Source organism: Rhinatrema bivittatum, chromosome 6, assembly GCF_901001135.1.
Source record: "Rhinatrema bivittatum chromosome 6, aRhiBiv1.1, whole genome shotgun sequence".
Lineage (NCBI taxonomy): Eukaryota > Metazoa > Chordata > Amphibia > Gymnophiona > Rhinatrematidae > Rhinatrema > Rhinatrema bivittatum.
This window is the reverse complement of record NC_042620.1, coordinates 318752693-318772956: the sequence shown is the minus strand read 5'-3', so window position 1 is coordinate 318772956 and position 20264 is coordinate 318752693. Positions and strand designations below refer to the sequence as shown.

Below are 20264 nucleotides of genomic sequence, written 5' to 3'. Positions count from 1 at the left end.
TGATTGGGGGGGGGGGGCAGAGAATGAAAGGAAGGTGATGATACCAGGTGGGAGTGGGGTATAGGGAAGGTACTGATGTGCCATGATGAAGTGAGCCCAATACAAGTTGTGCCACGACACAAAAAAAAGATGAGAACCACTGTGCTAGAGATGGAGCGCGTGTATTAGTAGTTGTATATCGGCTGGTAATTTTGGTTTTCTTTTTATGCACCCTCATATTGAGGTCTGAAGATGGTTTATGTTTTTATTATTAATCTGTTTCCTATTTGTTTAGTGCAGTTTAATATGTGTCATGATATCTTGATGTAGTTTAGAAAAAAAATGTAAAATTAAAAAACGTTGTGGCATATTTTCTCACTACCATGTTAATGTCTGCACACGGTTCAAATCCCACTGCCACTCCTTGTGACCTTGTGCAAGTCACTTTACCCTCCACAGGTACAAATTTAGGGACCTCTCTTGGACATCTGTAAAGGGGCCACGTGTTCATCACTGCATCCCTTCACATCCCATTATTGTTTGGACAAACAAGCTGTGGATGATGCAGCATGGGGCGGACTATATTACAGAACAGCACATATTCAACAGATAAAACACCTACATAAGAACTGTCCGCCTATAATTCCTGCATTGAGCAAAAAAAAAAAATAAAATAAAATAAACTATACTTGTATCCATATGCTCAATAAGACAGCTGGGGACTCCCAGACAGCATAGCTAATTCAGCTGCTTATCTACAGGAAAAAAGCAAGTTTGCTTACCGTAACCAGCGTTTTCCGTAGATAGCAGATGAATTAGCCATGCTGACCGGCCCGCCTCCCCGGACAGTTCTGTCAGGGAAGACCAATTTGCTTTGACACAGACTGAGGAGCTTCAAGCAAACGCAGGAAGATACAAGACGGAGCACCTAGTTAAAAAGACTTTGCTAATCTTAGAGAGCTCCGTGACCTAGTACCCAGACAGTATGGCTAATTCATCTGCTATCTACGAAAAAACGTTTACGGTAAGCAAACTTGCTTTTTTAATGCAGCATAATTAACTCCAGCTCTGGAACTAGCATTAAGTCAATCCGCAAGTCAAGGGCTCATTACAAATTACCAGCTCCCCTGCTCATTCACACACACACACCCCTCCCACCGGCTCCCCTGCTCGCTCACACACACCCCGCCGCCGGCTCCCCTGCTCGCTCACACACACTCACACACACACACACACCCACCCCCGCCGGCTCCCCTACTCTCTCACACACACACCCCCCCCGGCTCCCCTACTCTCTCACACACACACACACACCCCCCCCCCGGCTCCCCTACTCGCTCACACACACACACACACCCCCCCCCGGCTCCCCTACTCGCTCACACACACACACACACACACCCCCCGGCTCCCCTACTCGCTCACACACACACACACACACACCCCCCGGCTCCCCTACTCGCTCACACACACACACCCCACACCCGGCTCCCCTACTCGCTCACACACACACACCCCACACCCGGCTCCCCTACTCGCTCACACACACACACACACACAGCCCCGCCGGCTCCCCTACTCGCTCACACACACACACACCCCCGGCTCCCCTACTCGCTCACACACACACACCCCCCGCCGGCTCCCCTACTCGCTCACACACACACACACACACCCTCGGCTCCCCTACTCGCTCACACACACACCCCACACCCGGCTCCCCTACTCGCTCACACACACACACACCCCCCGCTCCCCTACTCGCTCACACACACACACACCCCCCCGCTGGCTCCCCTACTCGCTCACACACACCCCCCCCCCGCTGGCTCCCCTACTCGCTCACACACACCCCCCGCTGGCTCCCCTACTCGCTCACACACACACTACACACCCCCCGCTGGCTCCCCTACTCGCTCACACACACACACCCCCCCCCCCGCTGGCTCCCCTACTCGCTCACACACACACCCCCCCACTGGCTCCCCTACTCGCTCACACACACACACCCCCCCCCGCTGGCTCCCCTACTCGCTCACACACACACCCCCCCCACTGGCTCCCCTACTCGCTCACACAACACACACCCCCCCCCGCTGGCTCCCCCTACTCGCTCACACACACACCCCCCCCCCCGCTGGCTCCCCTACTCGCTCACACACACACACCCCCTGGTGACTCCGCCGGCTCCCCTACTCACTCACACACACACACACACACACACACACACACACACCCACCCCCAACCACCCAGGAAGGCTCCCTCTTTTTGACAGCAGTAAGACCACTGTTGCTGCCTCTGGTGAATATAAAGGAACCTGTTCAGCTGCTCTTCCTCCTCCTGTGTTGGCCCCTTCATATTCAAAACTCATGGAGCTAGAACTTCCTCTGCACAGATATCATGCACCGTGAGATGAGCATTGAGGAAGTGTTAGCCCCATGATTTTCTAATATCCTGGGATCAGCAGCAGCAGAACGGGCTCCCTCCTCCTTTGCTCCAAGTTGGATTGTGTATGGGACTCTTTTTTCCTCGCTGTCAGTGGGATGTGTCCAGCAGAAACCCTCTTTTTTCCTTTTTTGGTCCCCTTCCTCACTTTCAACAATACTGCCCTTCCCCAGGCGTGCCAACCCCTTGCAACTGCATGGTTTACACACCCACTAGTGCCAGGCCCGAGTACAGAATTAGTGACACTGGGGTAGAACTGCTGTACATGTGGAATATCATCTTCATAGAGTTTTTAAAAATTAAAAAGGCACTTTTTAGCAAACCAAGCAACACTGCATCAATTCTGGGGCAAATATCTTAATTAAAATATATATTGGCTTGCAGAAACTACAAATTGAAGAAATTTTCCACCTGCATTAAATGCTCAGAGCAGTCTCAATAAGCGCTAGAGAGAAGAATATTTGTGGGGGGGGAATACTCCAATTTCTTACTAAAAGGGTGGGATAGTAAACTCCCAGTGGCAAGAACCATGCACCGCTACGCAGAGTGCTTTGATTCAATTCCCAAGGCCTGGCCTCTGCTTCCTGGGACAGCCAGCAACGGTGACACTGCAGAGGTAACCATCCCAGCCCTTTCTGGAAGCTGAAGTTGGGGGGGGGGGGGCATTCATCGCTCAATAATCACACCTAGTGGTCAGACCTAGTATCCTTATCCACTGTGATTTTTGGACCCTTACCAAGGGAAGTTGTGCTGGCAGGGCCGAGGGTGGGAGGGAGTAATAAAAACAGAGGAACAGACAGGCGGTTGGTAATGAAGGCTCCTGGCATCACAGCCCAACAAAAGCTGGAAATACAAACCAAAAAAAAAAAAGGCAGATGAAAATTGCCATAGCCAAAGAAAGTGGTAGAAGACACTTACCTGAAACTGCACATCTACATAGGACATCAAAACTTCTCTGACATTCTCTAAAAAAATAAAAAATATATATATTTTATACACACAGCAAACAGCTGCTGACCAGTTTCCATGCTTCAAGAATCAAACAGTAAATCCTAGAAGTGATGCCTTACTGCTCCAAACTGCAGATCTACACTCAGCTGCTAATGTCGGCACTATGCTTCTAACTTGTCCATTAGGTTAACAAATTTATACGTCAGGTTCATGTGCCTGCATTTTAGCTTTCACTCAAGACAGCTTGTGAGCCCAACCTTAAACATAGAATACACGAACAAACAGGAGAGTCATCCATCTCTCAGGCTTTTCGCTCACATCTTGTCAGAGCAGCAAGATTCATGGGATCCTGCCAGGTGCTTGTGACCTGGATTGGCCACTGTGGGAAACAGGATGCTGGGCTTGATGGACCTTTGGTCTGACCCAGCATGGTAAATCTTATGTTCTAAGCAGCACTCTGTGCAGTCCTCTCTCCTACCCTCCTTTTAGGCTGGCAAGATCCAAACCTATCAATACTGCCTCAAATCTCTTCTGCTTGCTCTTCACTGTAATTATCCCCTTTCACTTGCACTGCATTCCCACCCCTGGAGGCCTACAATATTCTCTGCCCATCTGTGACATCTTACAGCTTCCCAAACATGTACAGGAGACCCATAGCACGCGAGAAGCCTCTCTCTGCTACAGAACATGCCTATAGCAGGTGAAGGCAGAGCTCTTTGTAAAGAGGAAAGAATGGGAAGGAAAAAAAAAGACCACAAAACAAATGCATGCAGTAACTAATGGTGTCCACCATAATCATTAAGAGATGTTTTCATAGTAAAAGTGCTTTTAATTCAAGGGCTTCTAAAGTGGACAGTGTGAACTAAGCAGTATGTCCCCCCACACACAGACCCGTGTTTTGCCCGAAGGCTGCAACAGGAAGGACTTAAAGGCAACAGCTCAAACTGCAAAGTAAAGAAAAGTGAAAATAACACCGAGTGTCAGTCATTGAGGCCCTCGAATCCAAGAGCAGCAGACAGGAAAGCTGCAAGAATGAGTGCATAAATGATACAAAATTAAAAAAAAAAAACTTTCCTGATACAATACTTTCAAACCAATTCGCAAGAGCTCTTGCGGAAGGCGGGTGCCCGATCAGAATTCAAAAGGAGGAAATAGATCAGTCGCAAAGAACGGTCCCCCCCCCCCCCTCCCTTCCAGAGGAGACAATTTTTCTGACCCTGTTGACTCATCATGGTTGGGTCTAAAGGCTCCACTAGATCCTGGTGGTTAGTTCACACTGTCCACTTTGAAGCCCTTGAATAAAAACACTTTTACCATGAAAAGTCTCTTAAATACGGTGGACACCATCAGTTCCCGCATGCATTTGTTTTAGGGTTTATCCTTTGGTTGCGCACATTGTCACGCCCCCTTTTAAAGGCAAAAGGCCAAACATATGAGTAGGAAAAGCACAACGGCCTTCTCACCTAGTCTTTTTTCTTTTCAGAAAAAATAGTAAACACAAAAATCCTTGAATTAAGAAATGAAGGGTTAACCACATTTAAAAAAATGTGTAACTTGCCATCATACCAAATGTGTTCTTTACAGGCCGTTACAGCTTTTACTGGATCAACACAAAGAAAATCAAAAGATAACATAAGTGAAGCTTTGGTCCCACCTCTAAAAAGCAAACCTAAAGGTGCCACCACCTGCACAGAATCCAACTTTTCTCCAGCAGAACTTTACACCCACCAGAAAACTCAAAGCATTTTGGATCCTTCTGGGCCCCTCCGTCATTCTCATCTTCCTCGGTTGCCTCTTCCTCCTCCAAATCAGAGTCCCACGGTTCCACAAGTTTGTTTCCCAACTGGCGGGACCAATACTCCCGCCTTAACCACTCCAGGACAAACTCACAGCCTGGGAAACAGGATCATGAGACAGAGAGAATTCAGTTTATTTCACTACAAAGATGCATTCTCCGATCATTCTGATCCAAGCCTATGCCAGAGTAGCAGCTCAGCTGAAGAGAGATTTCATATAAGAAGAAACTATAGGCCTAACTTCCACGTCTCTTCTCACTTTTATTGGCTGAATTATCAGGTTTCGGGCTGACACCAGAATCTCCTTGGCATGCAGTGGTAGAATATTCTGAGGTCAAATAAGGAAAAAACCTCACAATCATTTTCCATGAATTCAAATGCTTTTCTGTTTTAACTAACTGAATGTGAATTTGTAAACCGCCTAGAATTTTAGACAGGCGGTCTATAAATTGTGAAATAAACAAACACTACCCAGCAAAACTACTCACACTGATAGATCTAGAGCAGGTCCTGAGCTTGCTACACCTTTCCACCCCTGCTAATGCAGGGTATTTAATCAAAGCTAACATTTAAGTGAAATTGGGGGCACGAAGATACAATGCAAAAGAGCCTAATACTTGCAGTAACAAAGCACCCAGTGAATTTCATAGAAATATTACAATTCTTTTGTATTCTAACGTATAAAAGGTGAACACCACAAGGGCCTAACAAAAAACTTCTCTCTTCAAAAGAAGTCAGCTGCGCTCTCACCTTTCCGACACCAGCTCAGTTTTGGGAGCTTGCCATGAGTCACTTCATGCCGGAGGTTGACAATCCATTCAGGAATGTTCATCTTGAATTAAGAGAGAGAGAAAGGAAATTTGGTTCTTACCTGCTAATTTTCATCCTGTAATACCACAGATCAGGCCAGACAAGTGGGTTTTGCATCCCTACCAGCAGATGGAGGCAGAGAACAAAAAACTTTGAGGTACTGCTACATAACCGAGTGCGCTACCAGAAATCCCTCTGTACTGACCTGTACCCAAGCCAAAAAATAGACCCATTCCCTCCTTTTTAGGGCGAACAGGAAAAATTCAAACACAGGGTTGGAATCCCCTGAACTGGGAAGCCAAATACTGCCAGGCAAAAGCCTGCTAACTGCTTACTTAGAAAAAGAAATACCACTTTTTAACTGTGTGGAAACAAAAAGCACCTGATGTACAATGGCTATCCTTCAGCAGGAAATTCAGTCTTTAGACAGAAACAACGGGGCGGGTCTCTGGACTGATCTGTGGTATTACAGGAATGAAAATTGGTTCTGCTAATTTTCCTTTCCTGAACATACCCAGATCAGTCCAGACAAGTGGGATGTACCCAAGCACCCCTGTACTGGGCGGGCACCCGAAAGAGCCACTCTTAACACACTCTCACCAAAAGACGCATCCTCCTGTGCTCGAACATCCAAATGGTAATGCTTGGTGAAAGTATGTAACGAAGACCACACTGAGGCCCTAAATATCTCCTGAGGGGACACCAACTGACACTCTGCCCAGGATGCGCCTTGAGGCCAGTCGGAATGGTCTCCTTCAGTCATCTAGAAGTCGAAGCCTTGGAGGCTTTCTCCCCTTTTTTTGCTCCACCGAACACCACATACAGATGATCCGATCTCCAATAGCTATTAGTGACTTTCAAATAATGCAACAGCATGCGATGCATATGCAGGAGTTACAGATCCCTATCCTAAGGAGACCCACGAGACCATTACGGAAAGGGCAGAAGCTCAACAGTCTGATTCACATGAAAATCAGACACCACTTTCAGCAAAAAGGAGGGAACCGTACAAAGGTCACCCTGTCCTCCGCAATATGCAACAAGAAAGCACCTGAAGCTGGGAAATCCGCCTGGCTGAACATACAGCCACCAGGAAAAAAAAAACAAACACACAACTGTCTTAAACATCAAGTCCTTCACGGAAGCCCGTCTTAAAGACTCAAAGGGTACGCCACAGAGAATCCGCAAAACCAAGATGACTTTCCAATTCGGAGACACCTTCTGAATTGGAGGCTGCAAATGCTTAACCTCCTGCAGGAAAAAATGCATGACATCGGGATTAGCAGCCAAAGACCTTCCCCTAGATTTTGCCCCAAAGACAATTCAAGGCCGAAACCTAAACACAAAGTGAACTATAGGCTAGGCCTTTGGACAATTCCTGTTGCAGAAAGGACAAAATGTGAGAGGCTCCCACAGACGACAGTTCCAGACTCTGTTGTAGGCACCAGGATTCAAACACCTTCCAAACCCTACCATATGCCAAAGACATAGATGGTTTCCTAGCCTGGAGCATAGTGGAGATCACTGGTTCGGAATATCCCTTCGGGCACAAGCACCGCCTTTCAAAAGCCAAGCCACAAGACAAAAGTGATCCCCCCAATCCAAAAATATGGGTCCATGCCGCAGTAGGCCTGGTAGATAAGCCAACCGCAGAGGCCCATCTATCGCCGGATTCACCAAATCTGCGAACCATGGACATCAAGGCCACTCCGGCACCACTAGCACCACTCTCCCTGGGTGCGACTCTATGTACCTTAACACTAGACCAATGAGTGGCTGCGGAGGAAACACATACAGAATAATCCCGGTCTGCCACGGGCACACCAGAGCATCTAGTCCTACAGACCTGGGCTCCCTTCAGCACAAATGTGATTCCAGGCTTCTGGGGACAGTTCCCACTCCCCAGGATCTAGCTATTGCCTGATGAGGAAATCCGCTTGCATGTTATGGAGGCAGTGCATGCAAATTTTCTCTCATGCATATTCATTGTGGATATCATGAAAACCCGACTGGCTGTGGGGTCCCCAGGACAGGGTTGAGAACCACTGCCTTAGGCAATGGAAAGGCCGTAGGAGGACGAGAAGAATTGCTGGTGTCCCAGCCAGGGAATACAGTCGGGCTGACCAGAGCCCACAGGCCCTGCATGTCACCGTACGTGGTTTCGCCATGGTACCTCGTGGTCACACCATGCATCACGAAGGAGCTCTTCAGCACTGCGAGCTCGCAAGCAGAGTGCAGGGGCCATAGCAGACCGAGCAACGTGTGCCAAAAATCTAGCCACACAGCCCAGCTTTCCCCACTAGGGAACAAACCAAATTGCGGCATTTGCACCCACCCTCTTCCTGCGGCCCTTGACAGCTCCTTCTGTCCAACCACCCCATTCACTGCACTGTCGACCAAATCTCCTGGCTGATGAAAACCACCCGACTTTTTTTTTTTTTTTAAACCAACTTAAACAGAAGTACAGAAATGATACTTCCTTTTACCGAGGCAGCGGCTGGCTGGAGGAGACTACAGAGACTAAGAGTCCCCTGGCTATCAAGATCTCTAGCACCGCAGGCTACCACCATCAGGGGTATCCAACCTCCCTTTCGCCCGCATCCACTCGAGGGATGGCCCACAAAGGAACCTAACACCTCGAGAAGCTGCTCCAGCGTCTTATGTTCAAATGCCAACTTTCAGTCAGAACTACAAGGTTTGCTGGAGACAGAAATACTGAGGGACTGCAGGTGGCACTCTCGGTTATGTAGCAGTGCCTCAAAGTTTTGTTCTCTGCCTCCCTCTGCTGGTAGGGAGTCAAACACCACTTCTCTGGACTGATCTGGGAATGTTCAGAAACAAATCATTCATCTGGACCTTCATGTTTGTTTCGTTTATTTTTTTCCCCTGAGAATTTATCAGTGCTTATTACAATAATCAATGGAAAATAGGACATTTTTCTGTCCAAGGAAACATACACACACACACTGTGACCCTAGAGCATGGATTCACAAACTTTAAATCAAGAAGGCCGCATAACTTCAGAATCATTGACAGAGCTGCATGAAAATTTTTAGTGATCTCTTCTCCCAGCATCTCCTGTTTTCTCTACTACTCCTTCCCATCTTCCAGCATCTCTCCTTTCCACCAGTCTTTCCTCTCCCCCAGGCAGCTCCCTTTTTCATCACTCCAGTCTCCCATCTTCCCATAGTTCCCTATGCCGCCTCTCTCAGCAGTGGCTCCAATGGCAGCTCTGGCCTTCCTTCCCAACAGCAACTCTGGGACTCTGACTAGCACAGCTCCAGTTACTCTGACATCCCCCCTCCTGTGCAACGCCAGCTTTGGCAGTGGATCTGGCTCCCTCCTCCATTAGCAACTTCCTTCATCCTCCTGTGGTCGTTGCTGCATCATACATGTGCATGCTCTTCCTGCACTTTTTATGCTACATGTACAGTTCGGGCCCAGTTCCTACGCATGCCCCATTATTGGTCTTCTAGGAGGAGATGCTGAAAAGCTAAGTTTTTGAAATCAGGGTAAAAATCACTTAAACCAATTTCCACCTTTGCAAAAAATCAGAATTTCAATGGTGAAAATCAGTTTAAATTGAATGGACCCCTACTCTCTTGTAAATCAAGCACAAGACAGGAAGTAAGGAAATACTCTATTTAACCTCACCTCATTAGCAAGCCGCCGTAGGGGGATAGCAACCGTTTTCTGCTTTCGCTCCGTAATTAAATTCACAAACCTAAAAGTATTTATTCAAATAAAATCTTAATTTAAGAGCTGAAAAAACAGAAACGAATTAAGCAAGTGACAACATTGGTTCCTGCATCCACAGTTAAGAATGACCCAGCTTGGAAACAGCAAGGCAAACCTTTCTGAACAATCAACCAACCAATATTGCCTAATTCCATAATTCCAGAGTTTAAATTATGCATTAAGTAAAGACCGCATTAAACCAACTCCAATTTCAGCCCAGGTTGTTTTACATCTGCCCCAGGGTGATCTGACCAGCAGCAGCTCAGGAGGCAAGAAACAAAGCAGAGAGATTCATTCAGGCCATAGCAGAAAACAAAATGAGTTCTTTGCTGGGGAGATATTTACACCGGAGCCACCCTTTCCGATTGGTACAGAGGAGCTGAACTGGATTATGGTGAACCAGGCAGATGTGATCTATTATAAAATCGACAAACAAGGGAGAGAGTAACAAATTACCGAGACCGGATGGTATGCACCCCAGACTTCTGAAGGAGCTTGCAGATGTAAGTTGCAGCCTTAACACTAGTAATCTCTCTAATTTTTTATTCAGAAGAGCAACATTACTGGCTATGTATCGCTTTGGCAAAGAGAAGTCTTGCCTTACATATATTAGATTAGATGGACCAGAGTGAGACAATAATATATTGTATCAAGATTTTCAGAAAGCATTTGACAAAGTCCCTCATGAGAGACTCTTCAAGAAATTAAAGACTTAGGAGATAGGAGGTAATGTCCTATTGTGGATTGGAACTGGCTAAAGGATAGGAAAGAGTAGGACCGAATGGTCATTTCTCTCAATGGAGAGCGATAAATAGTAGAGTGCCCCAGGAATCGGTACTGAGATGTATTATAAGTGATCTGGAAAAGGGAGAGGTGAATGAAGTGATCAGATCTGCAAATGACACAAAATTATTCAAAAAGTTGTTAGACCGTAAGCCAAGTCTGAGGAATTGCAAGAGGACGGTGAGAGACTGGGGGCATTGAATGCCCACACGAGGCATCATTACCCAGAAACAGCATCTTGGGATCACTGTGGACAATGCCCAGCGTGCAGCGGCAGTCAAAAAAAAGCAGGCAGAATGTTATGTATTACTAGGAAAGGAATGGAAAATAAAAACAGAGGATATCACAATGCCTTTGTATTGATCTATGCCAGGCCTACATTGCACTTCTTGTCTTCTCATCTCCCAAAAAAAAAAAATGGATATAGCAGAACTAGAAAAGGTACAGAGAAGGATGGCCAAAATGATAAAGAGGAAAGAACTGTTCCACTGAGGAAAAGCTTAACAGATTACGGCCCTTCAGCCTGGAAAGGGAACAGCGGAGATATGATAAAGGTCAATAAAAGCTTGAATGGGGTGGATTGTGGAAACAGAAAGGTTATTTACCTTTTCCAATAGTTCTAGGAAACTTTCCTGGCAATACATTTAAAACAAATTGGAGAACGTTTTTTTTTTTTACTCAGTGCACAATTAAACTGAGACATTTGTTGCCAGCAGATGAGATGAAAGCAGTTAGTATAGCTGAGTTTAAAAGGGACTTGGGCAAGTTCCTGAAAGAAAGCCCATAAACCAGTATTAGCCTTCTAGGCTTGGGACAGTCACTGAATGCTGGTTATGAGCAAGAAGGATTGGATCTGTTCTTTGCTATCCTAGCCTGACTGGATTGTCCATGGTCAGAAATAGGATGCTGGGCTTGATGGACCTTTGGTGTGACCCACTATGGAGTTTCTTATGTACTAATTTAGCTATTTGAATTTATCTTATCCCTTCTCCAGTGTACACACATTTAGATCCATAAACCTTATTTTACAGGGTTTTTGGTGAAAAATCCCTTCTCTGGATTGCTTTGACTGTCATTTTGGAGGTTAGCCTCCAGAACTGGATACCCTACTCCAGTCACCTATACAGAGGCATTATCCATCACCATTTTTTGGGCTAGGGCTACCTCCCCTTATGTACCCTAATATTCTTCTGGCTCTCATCACTGTCTTATCAAACTCAATAATGTACATTTAAATTAAGATATTGCACAGAAATGTCCCTCTACCAAAATGTTACCTTTCCTAGCAAACCTCACTCCCTAATTTGGGGCCTTTTCATGTCCACAGGTGTTACAGAAAGAAATGACACCCTTCCTAGGTCAGAGTGCACATTAGGAAGTTTCTGCTGGTGATAGAGGGGGAGGAAGAAGGGTGGATGGACCTAGCATTTATAACATATTTTACCACACTGACTTTGTAGGATAAAGGGCGTGTAATCAAGTACCATGTAAATAAACATATATTCGCTATATTTCTCTCTCAGAATCCCCTATCCATGGAAAATTAGCGATTCCAAGCTGGTTCATTTCTAATGATATTGGAGAAATTACTTACCTGATAATTTTGTTTTCCTTAGTGTAGACAGATGGGACTCAGAACCAATGGGTTATGCTCCCCTGCCAGCAGACGAAGACGAAGTAAGGCTGCAAAGCTAACAGCACAGTATATATAACCCTGCCATGACCTCAGCCCTCCAGTTGACATACTAGTGAAAGGACTTGATTACAAATATGATTAAAAATGGATAACCGTAACTATACCCAACCAAGCATAAACACTGAACTCCAGTAAGAATATAGGTACCCTAGTCTAGGGACTGAATGAACACGTACCCATAATCCTTCAGGTTCGAGGCCCAGTCCACAAAGAGCCCGTGGCACAGTCCTTGGGCAGCTGAGGGCAGGACGCTGTGTCATCTGTCTGCACTAAGGAAAACAAAATCATCAGGTAAGTAATTTCTTCATTTCCTAGTGTGTAGCCAGATGGACTCACAACCAATGGGATATACAAAAGCTACTCCCAATCGGGGTAGGAGGTTGTCCACGGTCCAGTCAGCACCACCCATGCAAAGGTTGCATCCTCTTGGGCCTGTACATCCAGGCGATAAAACCTGGAGGTGGTGTGCAAGGAGGACCCAGTCACCATTTGGCAGATAGACAGGCGACAGTAATCTCACTTCCACCTTTGAGACCGCCTGGGCCTTAGCAGAATGCGTTCTAACCTGAGATCACCGTGATCACCTCTTTAATCCAATGAGCTATGGTAGCCCACGAAACTGGTTCGCCCTGCTTCCTTCTGCCGTGAAGGACAAACAGGCGATCCGTCTTTCGCACTGGTCTGAGACTTCCAGATACCGCGCTAAAAGTCTCTCAGTATCCAAATGACTGAGGAGACTATATTCCTCTGCGTCCTTGAATTTGTCTAGGGATGGCAACGAAAAGGACTAATTAAAAATTAAACTCTGATACTACTTTGGGCAAGGAGGATGGAACAGTACGTAGCTGTAATGCACCTGGAGTCATCCGGAAGAACAGCTCCCAGCACAACAATGCCTACAGTTCAGAGATGAGACGTGCAGAGCATATAGCCACCAAGAACACCATTTTCAAAGTAGATAAACGCAAGGAAAGACTGCGCAGTGGTCGAAAGGAAGTGCCTGCCAAAAAAATCCAGTACTAAATTAATATTCCACAAGGGAACCGGCAACTGTAAGGGAGGTCAAAGGTGCTTCACTCCCTTTGGAAAACAGTTCACGTCAGGATGAGCCAATAGGGAGGCCCCATTCACTTCACCCCTGAAACAGGAGAGAGCCGCTACCTGCACCTTCAAGGAGTTAAGGGACAAACCTTTATTCAAGCCATCCTGCAAAAATTCCAGAATAAAGTGGGATTTTGACCGTCAGAGTGAGGACACTGTGTTCTTCGCACCAGGCCTCAAATACACTCCAGACCCACACATACACTAGGGATGTGGAGAATTTCAGAGCACAGACTAAGGTGACATCATCATCATCAGGCAAGCCCTCTCAAGAGCCAGACCGTAAGACAGAATTGAGTCAGATCCTCGTGAAGAACCAGTTGCTGCTGCAACAGGTCCATGTGTGAAGGAAGGCACAGAGGGTTCTCCACCAGGAGTCTCCACATGTCCACATACCACGGGGCCTGGGTCAATCTGGGGCTACTAGTAGGATTAGTCCCTGTGGTGTTCGATTCTGCAAATGACCCTGCCCAGTGGGGGCCACGGAGGGAAGGCATATAGCAACTGTTCTTCCAGCCAGATCTGGACAAGAGCGTTTATTCCCAGGGACCATGGATCTCTTCTGCGACTGAAGAATCGAGGGACCTTAGCATTGTGAGATGCGGCCAGCAGGTCGATTGATGGGAGGCCCCAGCGATCTATCATCAATTGAAACGCTTTGGACGACAACCCCCACTCTCCTGTATCTAGATTCTCCCTGCTTAGAAAGTCTGCTTGGACGTTGTCTTTTCCTACAATGTGGAAGGCTGAGATCTGTAGATGTACTTTGGCCCACTCTAGAAGGAGGTCTATCTCCTGTGACACCTGCTGCTCTTGGTTCCTCCCTAGTGGTTGATGTAGACTACTGTCATTGCGTTGTCTGACATCACACAGACCGCTTGACCCTGGAGTCTGTAGCTGAACTGTAAACATGCCAATCTGACTGCCCGGGCTTCCAGGCAATGGTTGTTCCAGAGGGCCTCTTCTTGCATCTAATGTCCCTGGGCCGTCAGTTCCTGACAATGAATTCCCCAGCCCTGGAGACTCACTTCTGTTGTAAGAACCAGCCAGTTCAGGGAGAACAAGGGACACGATCCTGCTCAGATGAGGTTCCTGCAACCACCCCTGGAGGCGAGAACAGACTTCCATCGGTAAGTGAAGACAAACAGCATAGTCTTGAGACTGTGGGTTCCAACGCGATAGAGAGCATTGAAGTGGAGGCATGTGTGCCCTCGACCACAGCACTACCTCCAGGGCTGCCATCGAGCCAAGGTCTTGGAGACAGCTCCACACCGTCAGGCGTACAGTGTTCACCAACTGACACACTTGGTACATCTACTTCTGTCTCCATGTGGCCGGAAGAAAGACCTTGCCCCGCCTGGCATCAAACCAGACTCCCAAATACTCCAAGGACTGAAGGCTTGAGGTTGCTCTTGGCCAGGTTTATTACCCAGCCGAGTTCCTGTAACAAGGAGATCACTCTGTTGGTCACCAGGAGACTCTCTTCCACAGACTTGGCCCAGATCAGCCAATCGTCCAAGTTCAGTGCACCAAGATCCCATCTTTCCTCAACGCTGCCGCCACAACCACCATAATATTGGAAAATGTTCCGGGGACAGTGGCTAGGCCAAAGGGCAGCACCCAAAACTAATGTCAACCCAGTATCGTAAAATGTAGGAAACTGTTCTTGCCGTATTGGAATATGTAGGTAGACCTCGGATACGTCCAGGGAGGTTAGGAACTCTCCTGACTGTGCGACCATTATCACGGAGCATAAGGTTTCCATGCGAAAATGAGTCACTCGCAGGTGTCTGTTGATACTTTTGAAGAACAGGATAGGACAAAAGGAGCCTTCCTTCTCGAGTACGACAAAATGATTGGAATATCGCCACGTATTTTCCTGGGACATGGGTACCAGGATCACAGCCCTCATCCTGAGGAACCTTAGAAGTGTAATATCCACTGCCTGCTTCTTGTGCAGGAAGTGGCAAGGAGACATCACAAATACATTCAGAGGAGTGCTGTGGAATACCAGTGCATATTCTTCTCATATGACTTCCAGTACCCACTTATCCAAAGTAATCTCAACCCACCATTGGTAAGAGAGACAGACTACCCCTTATCTCCTCATCCTGGTTGGTAAAATCTCATTGGGGGGTTCAGGGTGAGCCTGAACCCAAGCCTGCCCCTTTCTTGGGCTGCCAGACACAAAGGGACCAAGACCTCTGAAATATCTAATTTCTGTAGGGGCGAAAATGTTGGCAATCCCTGGAACAACCCCTCTTGGTGAGAGGCGCTGTAACTGCTTCCTCTTATCTTCCAGTAACCATGGAACTGGAGATTCGCCCCATTTACTGGCCAGCTTTTCCATCTCGCTCCCAAATAGGAGTGGTCCTTTAAAAGGCATCTTTAAAATTAGCTTTAGATGTTGCGTCAGCTCACTAGTTCCACAGCCATAGCTGCCATCTGGCTGCCACCACTGAGGCCACTCCTCTGGCTGAAATACAGACTAAATCAGAGTCTGCATCTGCTAAAAAGACAGCGGTGGATTCCATAACTGCTCTGGAATTCACCCTGGAGTCATCCACCTCCTGAGGGAGAAGTAGACACGAACAAGCCACCAAAATGCAACAAGAAGCAATCTGCAAGGTCATTCTACTGCGTCAAAGGCTTGTTTAAGAATAGACTCAGTCTATCATGCGCATTCTTTAAGGCGGCTCCTCCCTCCACTGAGATAGTTGTTGGCTTAGAGAGACAGTACAGACCAGTGCATCCACTTTAGGGAAACACAAGCATTCTCTTACCGACTGATCCAGAGGGTATAGAGCTTCCAATGTTTGGTCCCCTTTAAATCTTGTTTTTCCAGATCAAGCAACTCCTAGATGGCATCCATCACTGGAAAGTAGCAAGAAGCTTTCCGCAGGGACTAAAGAAAAAAATTAATAAACCAATCTATGATGGGATTCCTGATTGTAATCAGCTGGCCAAATTTTTCTCAGATAGTAGGTCAATTGCAAAGGATAGATTCAATCAATTTAGAGGTTAGGGTTGAATCAGATCCTCCTGGATCATCAGATATGAAGATGGACTGTTTGAATCTCTCTTTTGAAGGTTACATTATTGGTCAATCAGATTAAGTCTACTAATGTCTGCTTAGACTGTTGTCCTTCTTGGTTATTTAAAGGGTGCTCAGATAAAGAGCATGTTTACAGATGTTGATCAATAGGATCTTTGGAAGTAGATCTGTGACCTCCTATTGCAAAATGGCAATTGTCTCTCCTATTCTGAAAAATGAAAGTCTTGACCCAAGACTTCGTAGTAGTTTCAAATCTTTCAATTGTGGCCAAGGTCTTGGAAAAAGCTGTCACTAGGTAGGCATCTGACCTTTTTTTTTTTTTTTTTTTTAAAGAATCGGCAGGTTTTTGGATCCAGCTCAGACAGGCTTTAGGCGTGGTTGTAGCACGAAAACGTTATTGGTGGCTTTGAAGGACGATGTTTTACCATTGACAGACAGGGGAGAAGGTGTACTATTGGTTTTGTTAGACCTCTCATGTGCCTTTCACCTAGATGATCATCAATTGTTGCTGAAACATTGTAAAGCTTTGGGATTTGGGGGTGTAGTTTTGAAGTGGCTGCAAGATTTTTCTTTCAGGTAGGAAACAAAAGATTAAGTTTCAAGACACCTTTTCTGCTGTTGTTGAAGTGGATTGTGGTACCTCAGTGATCATCTATCTCCCCAATTCTATTCAATATTTTTTTGAGCAGAGGTAGTGCGATTATTAGAAACACTGGCTTTTTGCCATAAAGCCTCGTGGAATGATGGAAGGATGAATCATAAAAAAAAAAAAAAAAGGGGGCGGGGTGAAGGTCCTGCAAAAGGCCGCAGCTGTTCGCACTGTGGTGGTGCGATTTCGCCAACCGCAGCCTTTCGCACGATTAACGACACGGTAAAAGGTGTTGTTATTCACCGTGCTATTGCCGGCGATAACGTTCCTCACATTATCGCTGGCAGCAGTGCCACAGCCGACTCCTCCCCCTCCCCTCCAGCTAACTTAAATCCTATCGCACGCGAAAAGGCCCTTACGCACGCGATAAAGTTTTAGTAAATAACCCCCTTAGTTAGGTCATGTTACTTTAGGATAAAGATTGCTTAGACAAATTAAACCTTTTTTGGATTCAGTAGCATTGAAGTAGTTTTTGCTTTGGTTTTATCCTACCTTGACTACTGTAATGCTTTATTTCTTGGCCTGCCTGTTAAAATCACCCATAAATTACAAATTATTCAGAATACAGTGGCTGTTATAGTGACAGAAAGTATGAGGAGAACCCCGGCTAAGCCATTAATATTTCATCTTCATTGGCTTCCAGCGAGTGCCAGATGTAAAATTTAAAAATCTGGTCCTGGCGATCAAGTTGTTGAGAGGTGAAGGTTCCCCACAGCTACATAACCGTTTAACTTGGTATAAACCCAATTAACCTTTGGAGATCAAAGTCAGGGCATTTTCTGAAAGCTCAGGACATTAAGACTGTTTAGGCATTCTGGCTTAAGAGTAAAATCTTTTTCAGGAACGATCCCCAAATGCTGGAATAATTTACCACCATTTCTGAGAGAAGAAACAGAATTGCTTAAATTTAGAAAAGCGTTAAAAATTGTTTGAAGAGAATATTTTTCATGATTTTCTCTGATTTTGTTTTATTGTATTTTATATTGTTTTTTACTGTATTTTTATAATTTTATATAAATCACTTAAGAAGATAATTTTCTGTTAAGAGACACAAATGATTTAAATAAATAAATGAATAAATAAAATAAGAATGGGATTCTTCCTTAGCTCAGTCATAGAATCTGCCCCAGGAACTCCCAGAATCTTCAGAGTCTGGGAAATCAGGACCAGCAATTCATCTCTGTGAAAGAACCGTAACATGGTCAGATCTGGTTTCAACCCGGGGGGGGGGGGGGAGAATTTCCCCCATTTTCCAAGGAATCTGGGTCTTCCTCTTCATCCGTGTAAGGCGAGGCAAGTCTCGGGGTCTGCCGGTAGGAATGGGAGAGAGAGGGGTCACCGGCTGAGGTTCTGTCTGGACAGGGGCAAGTGAGAAAGCAAACTGCACCTGTATGAAAGATTGCAGCCCTGGAAAAACTGCACACAAGAAAAAGGAGAAACTGGAGTGGGTCCAGCTGAATTTCCCTCTCCCACGGATGACCCAGCCAAGGGTGTATTCAGATCTGGCATACTGCCAGTTAAGGCTGTGACCAACCCATCATCTAAATGCGAGGAGTCTGGCTTAGCGAAGTCCGAGGAGGCTAACTCTCCTTAGGCTTCCTCACAGTGCTGACATAAGTTGGAATCCAGGTCAGGCTCTGAAGTCCTAATGTGACAAGCAATGCAGAGAGCAAGGCGCATAGGTTTCTTGGTTGAAAACGCCATTGGCAGTGGTAGCTATGTGTTCAGTCGGCTCATGCTTAAAAATGTGTGTGCACAAATTTCTAGTGTCTAGGTAGGGCTCGGCAAGGCTCAGGTGCAGCCCCGTGCACACAGCTCTACCTGAATTGTGCATTTTCAAAGTTGTGCGTGTAGGAATATGCCCGATGTTACGCACTGTGCGCACTGATGTCCTATGGAGCACAATACAGCACGCACAGAAAGGCGCGCTAGGTGGCTGGGGGCTGCTCAACCCGCTCAAAAGCCCAATTCCCCTTACCCCAACAGGAGTGGGAATGACATGGGTAGGGCACACCAAGCACAGAGGCCAGCGGGAGTCCTACCAAAAATCCCTTTAAATTGTCCAAGTCAGAAGGTAAATCTTCTTCCTTTTTTTTTTTTTTTTTTTTTTTAAACTTATATAGGTTCAGCACTTACCAACTGAGTACAGAGACTGTCTCTGGCTGGGGGGGGGGCGGGCTTTGGCCATCACGGCCTCACTCTGTTTCTTGTACCCACTGCCTTTCAGCTGCCTTAGCAGCAAAGTCCACGTCGGGAACCGGCTACCGGACCAAGGCGCACCTCTGAGGGATCTCGGAAATCGCCTCAGGAATTCCCAACTGGGGGAGGGACCTTTAGGCATTATAGGAAACCAGAGGCCTTGTTTATAACAATCCTGCGCAACTTAAAGTTGATATAAATTATATAAGTTGTATCTTTTCTGTTGATCATTAACCTGTTTGTTGTCATTTGCTTCCAAATGTATTAAGTTGTTGTATCACCGCAGGAGAGTGGGGCTCAGTTTTCTCCTTCCAAAAAGGAGAACAATCCCCATAGGGATAGGTACACCCACCATCTGCTTGAGACGGAGAATACCGGAGGGCTGAGGTCACATATATATATATATATATATATATACACACACACACACACACACACACATATACATACACACACACACACACACACATACATACAATGATGTCAACTTTGCAGCCTTACTGGCAGGGGAGCTTAACCCATTGGTCCCGAGTCCATCTGGCTACACGCTAGGAAATAGTTTCATTTGATTTTTATATCCCATTTTCCAATAAAAAAAGTATTCCCTCAAATGTGACTAAAATAAATTAAATAATTACATTTGAGAGAGAGAGAGCAAGCCAGAGCCCTCTGGAGACAGCAAAATACCCACAGTGCCTAAATGTAACTCACCTTGCACTACAGTAAGAAGGCATGAGCTAAATACCCCAAATAAAGACGGATGAATAGAAATGGAAGCAGTGTAAAGCAGGGGCACAGTTTGATGCTCCTGGTATGAAAGCTTTCTTAAATCAACAGGAGGTAGCACTGGCAGAGTTTGCTGTTTTCATGATTCCTTGAGGAATGGCAAATTCTGCAGTAACACACAGCAGAAAAGCGGAGTAAACAGCACTCACACATGTAAAGTCAATGCAGGAAGAATGTGTGGCTCACAAAATTAAAAGGCACTGTTCAATACCTGAAACCACCAGTTTTATTTAAATATAGGCAACAGGGTTCCCTGTTCAAGAAGTGAATTGTCA

General features: G+C 46.1%; 1 protein-coding gene across 2 annotated transcripts in view; it reads right to left on the bottom strand.

Annotated features, from left to right (window-relative positions):
* The window catches only part of LAS1L (LAS1 like, ribosome biogenesis factor), a 145787-nt gene that overhangs the window by 123039 nt on the left and 2484 nt on the right, over window positions 1-20264 (bottom strand). For both annotated transcript variants that reach the window (XM_029607559.1, XM_029607558.1), the window contains exons 3-6: window positions 9637-9706; window positions 5923-6004; window positions 5105-5269; window positions 3344-3390 (exon numbers count right to left, since the gene is read on the bottom strand). In XM_029607559.1, coding sequence (XP_029463419.1) covers window positions 3344-3390; window positions 5105-5269; window positions 5923-6004; window positions 9637-9706 — 364 coding nt within the window. The remainder of the gene's footprint in view (window positions 1-3343; window positions 3391-5104; window positions 5270-5922; window positions 6005-9636; window positions 9707-20264) is intronic.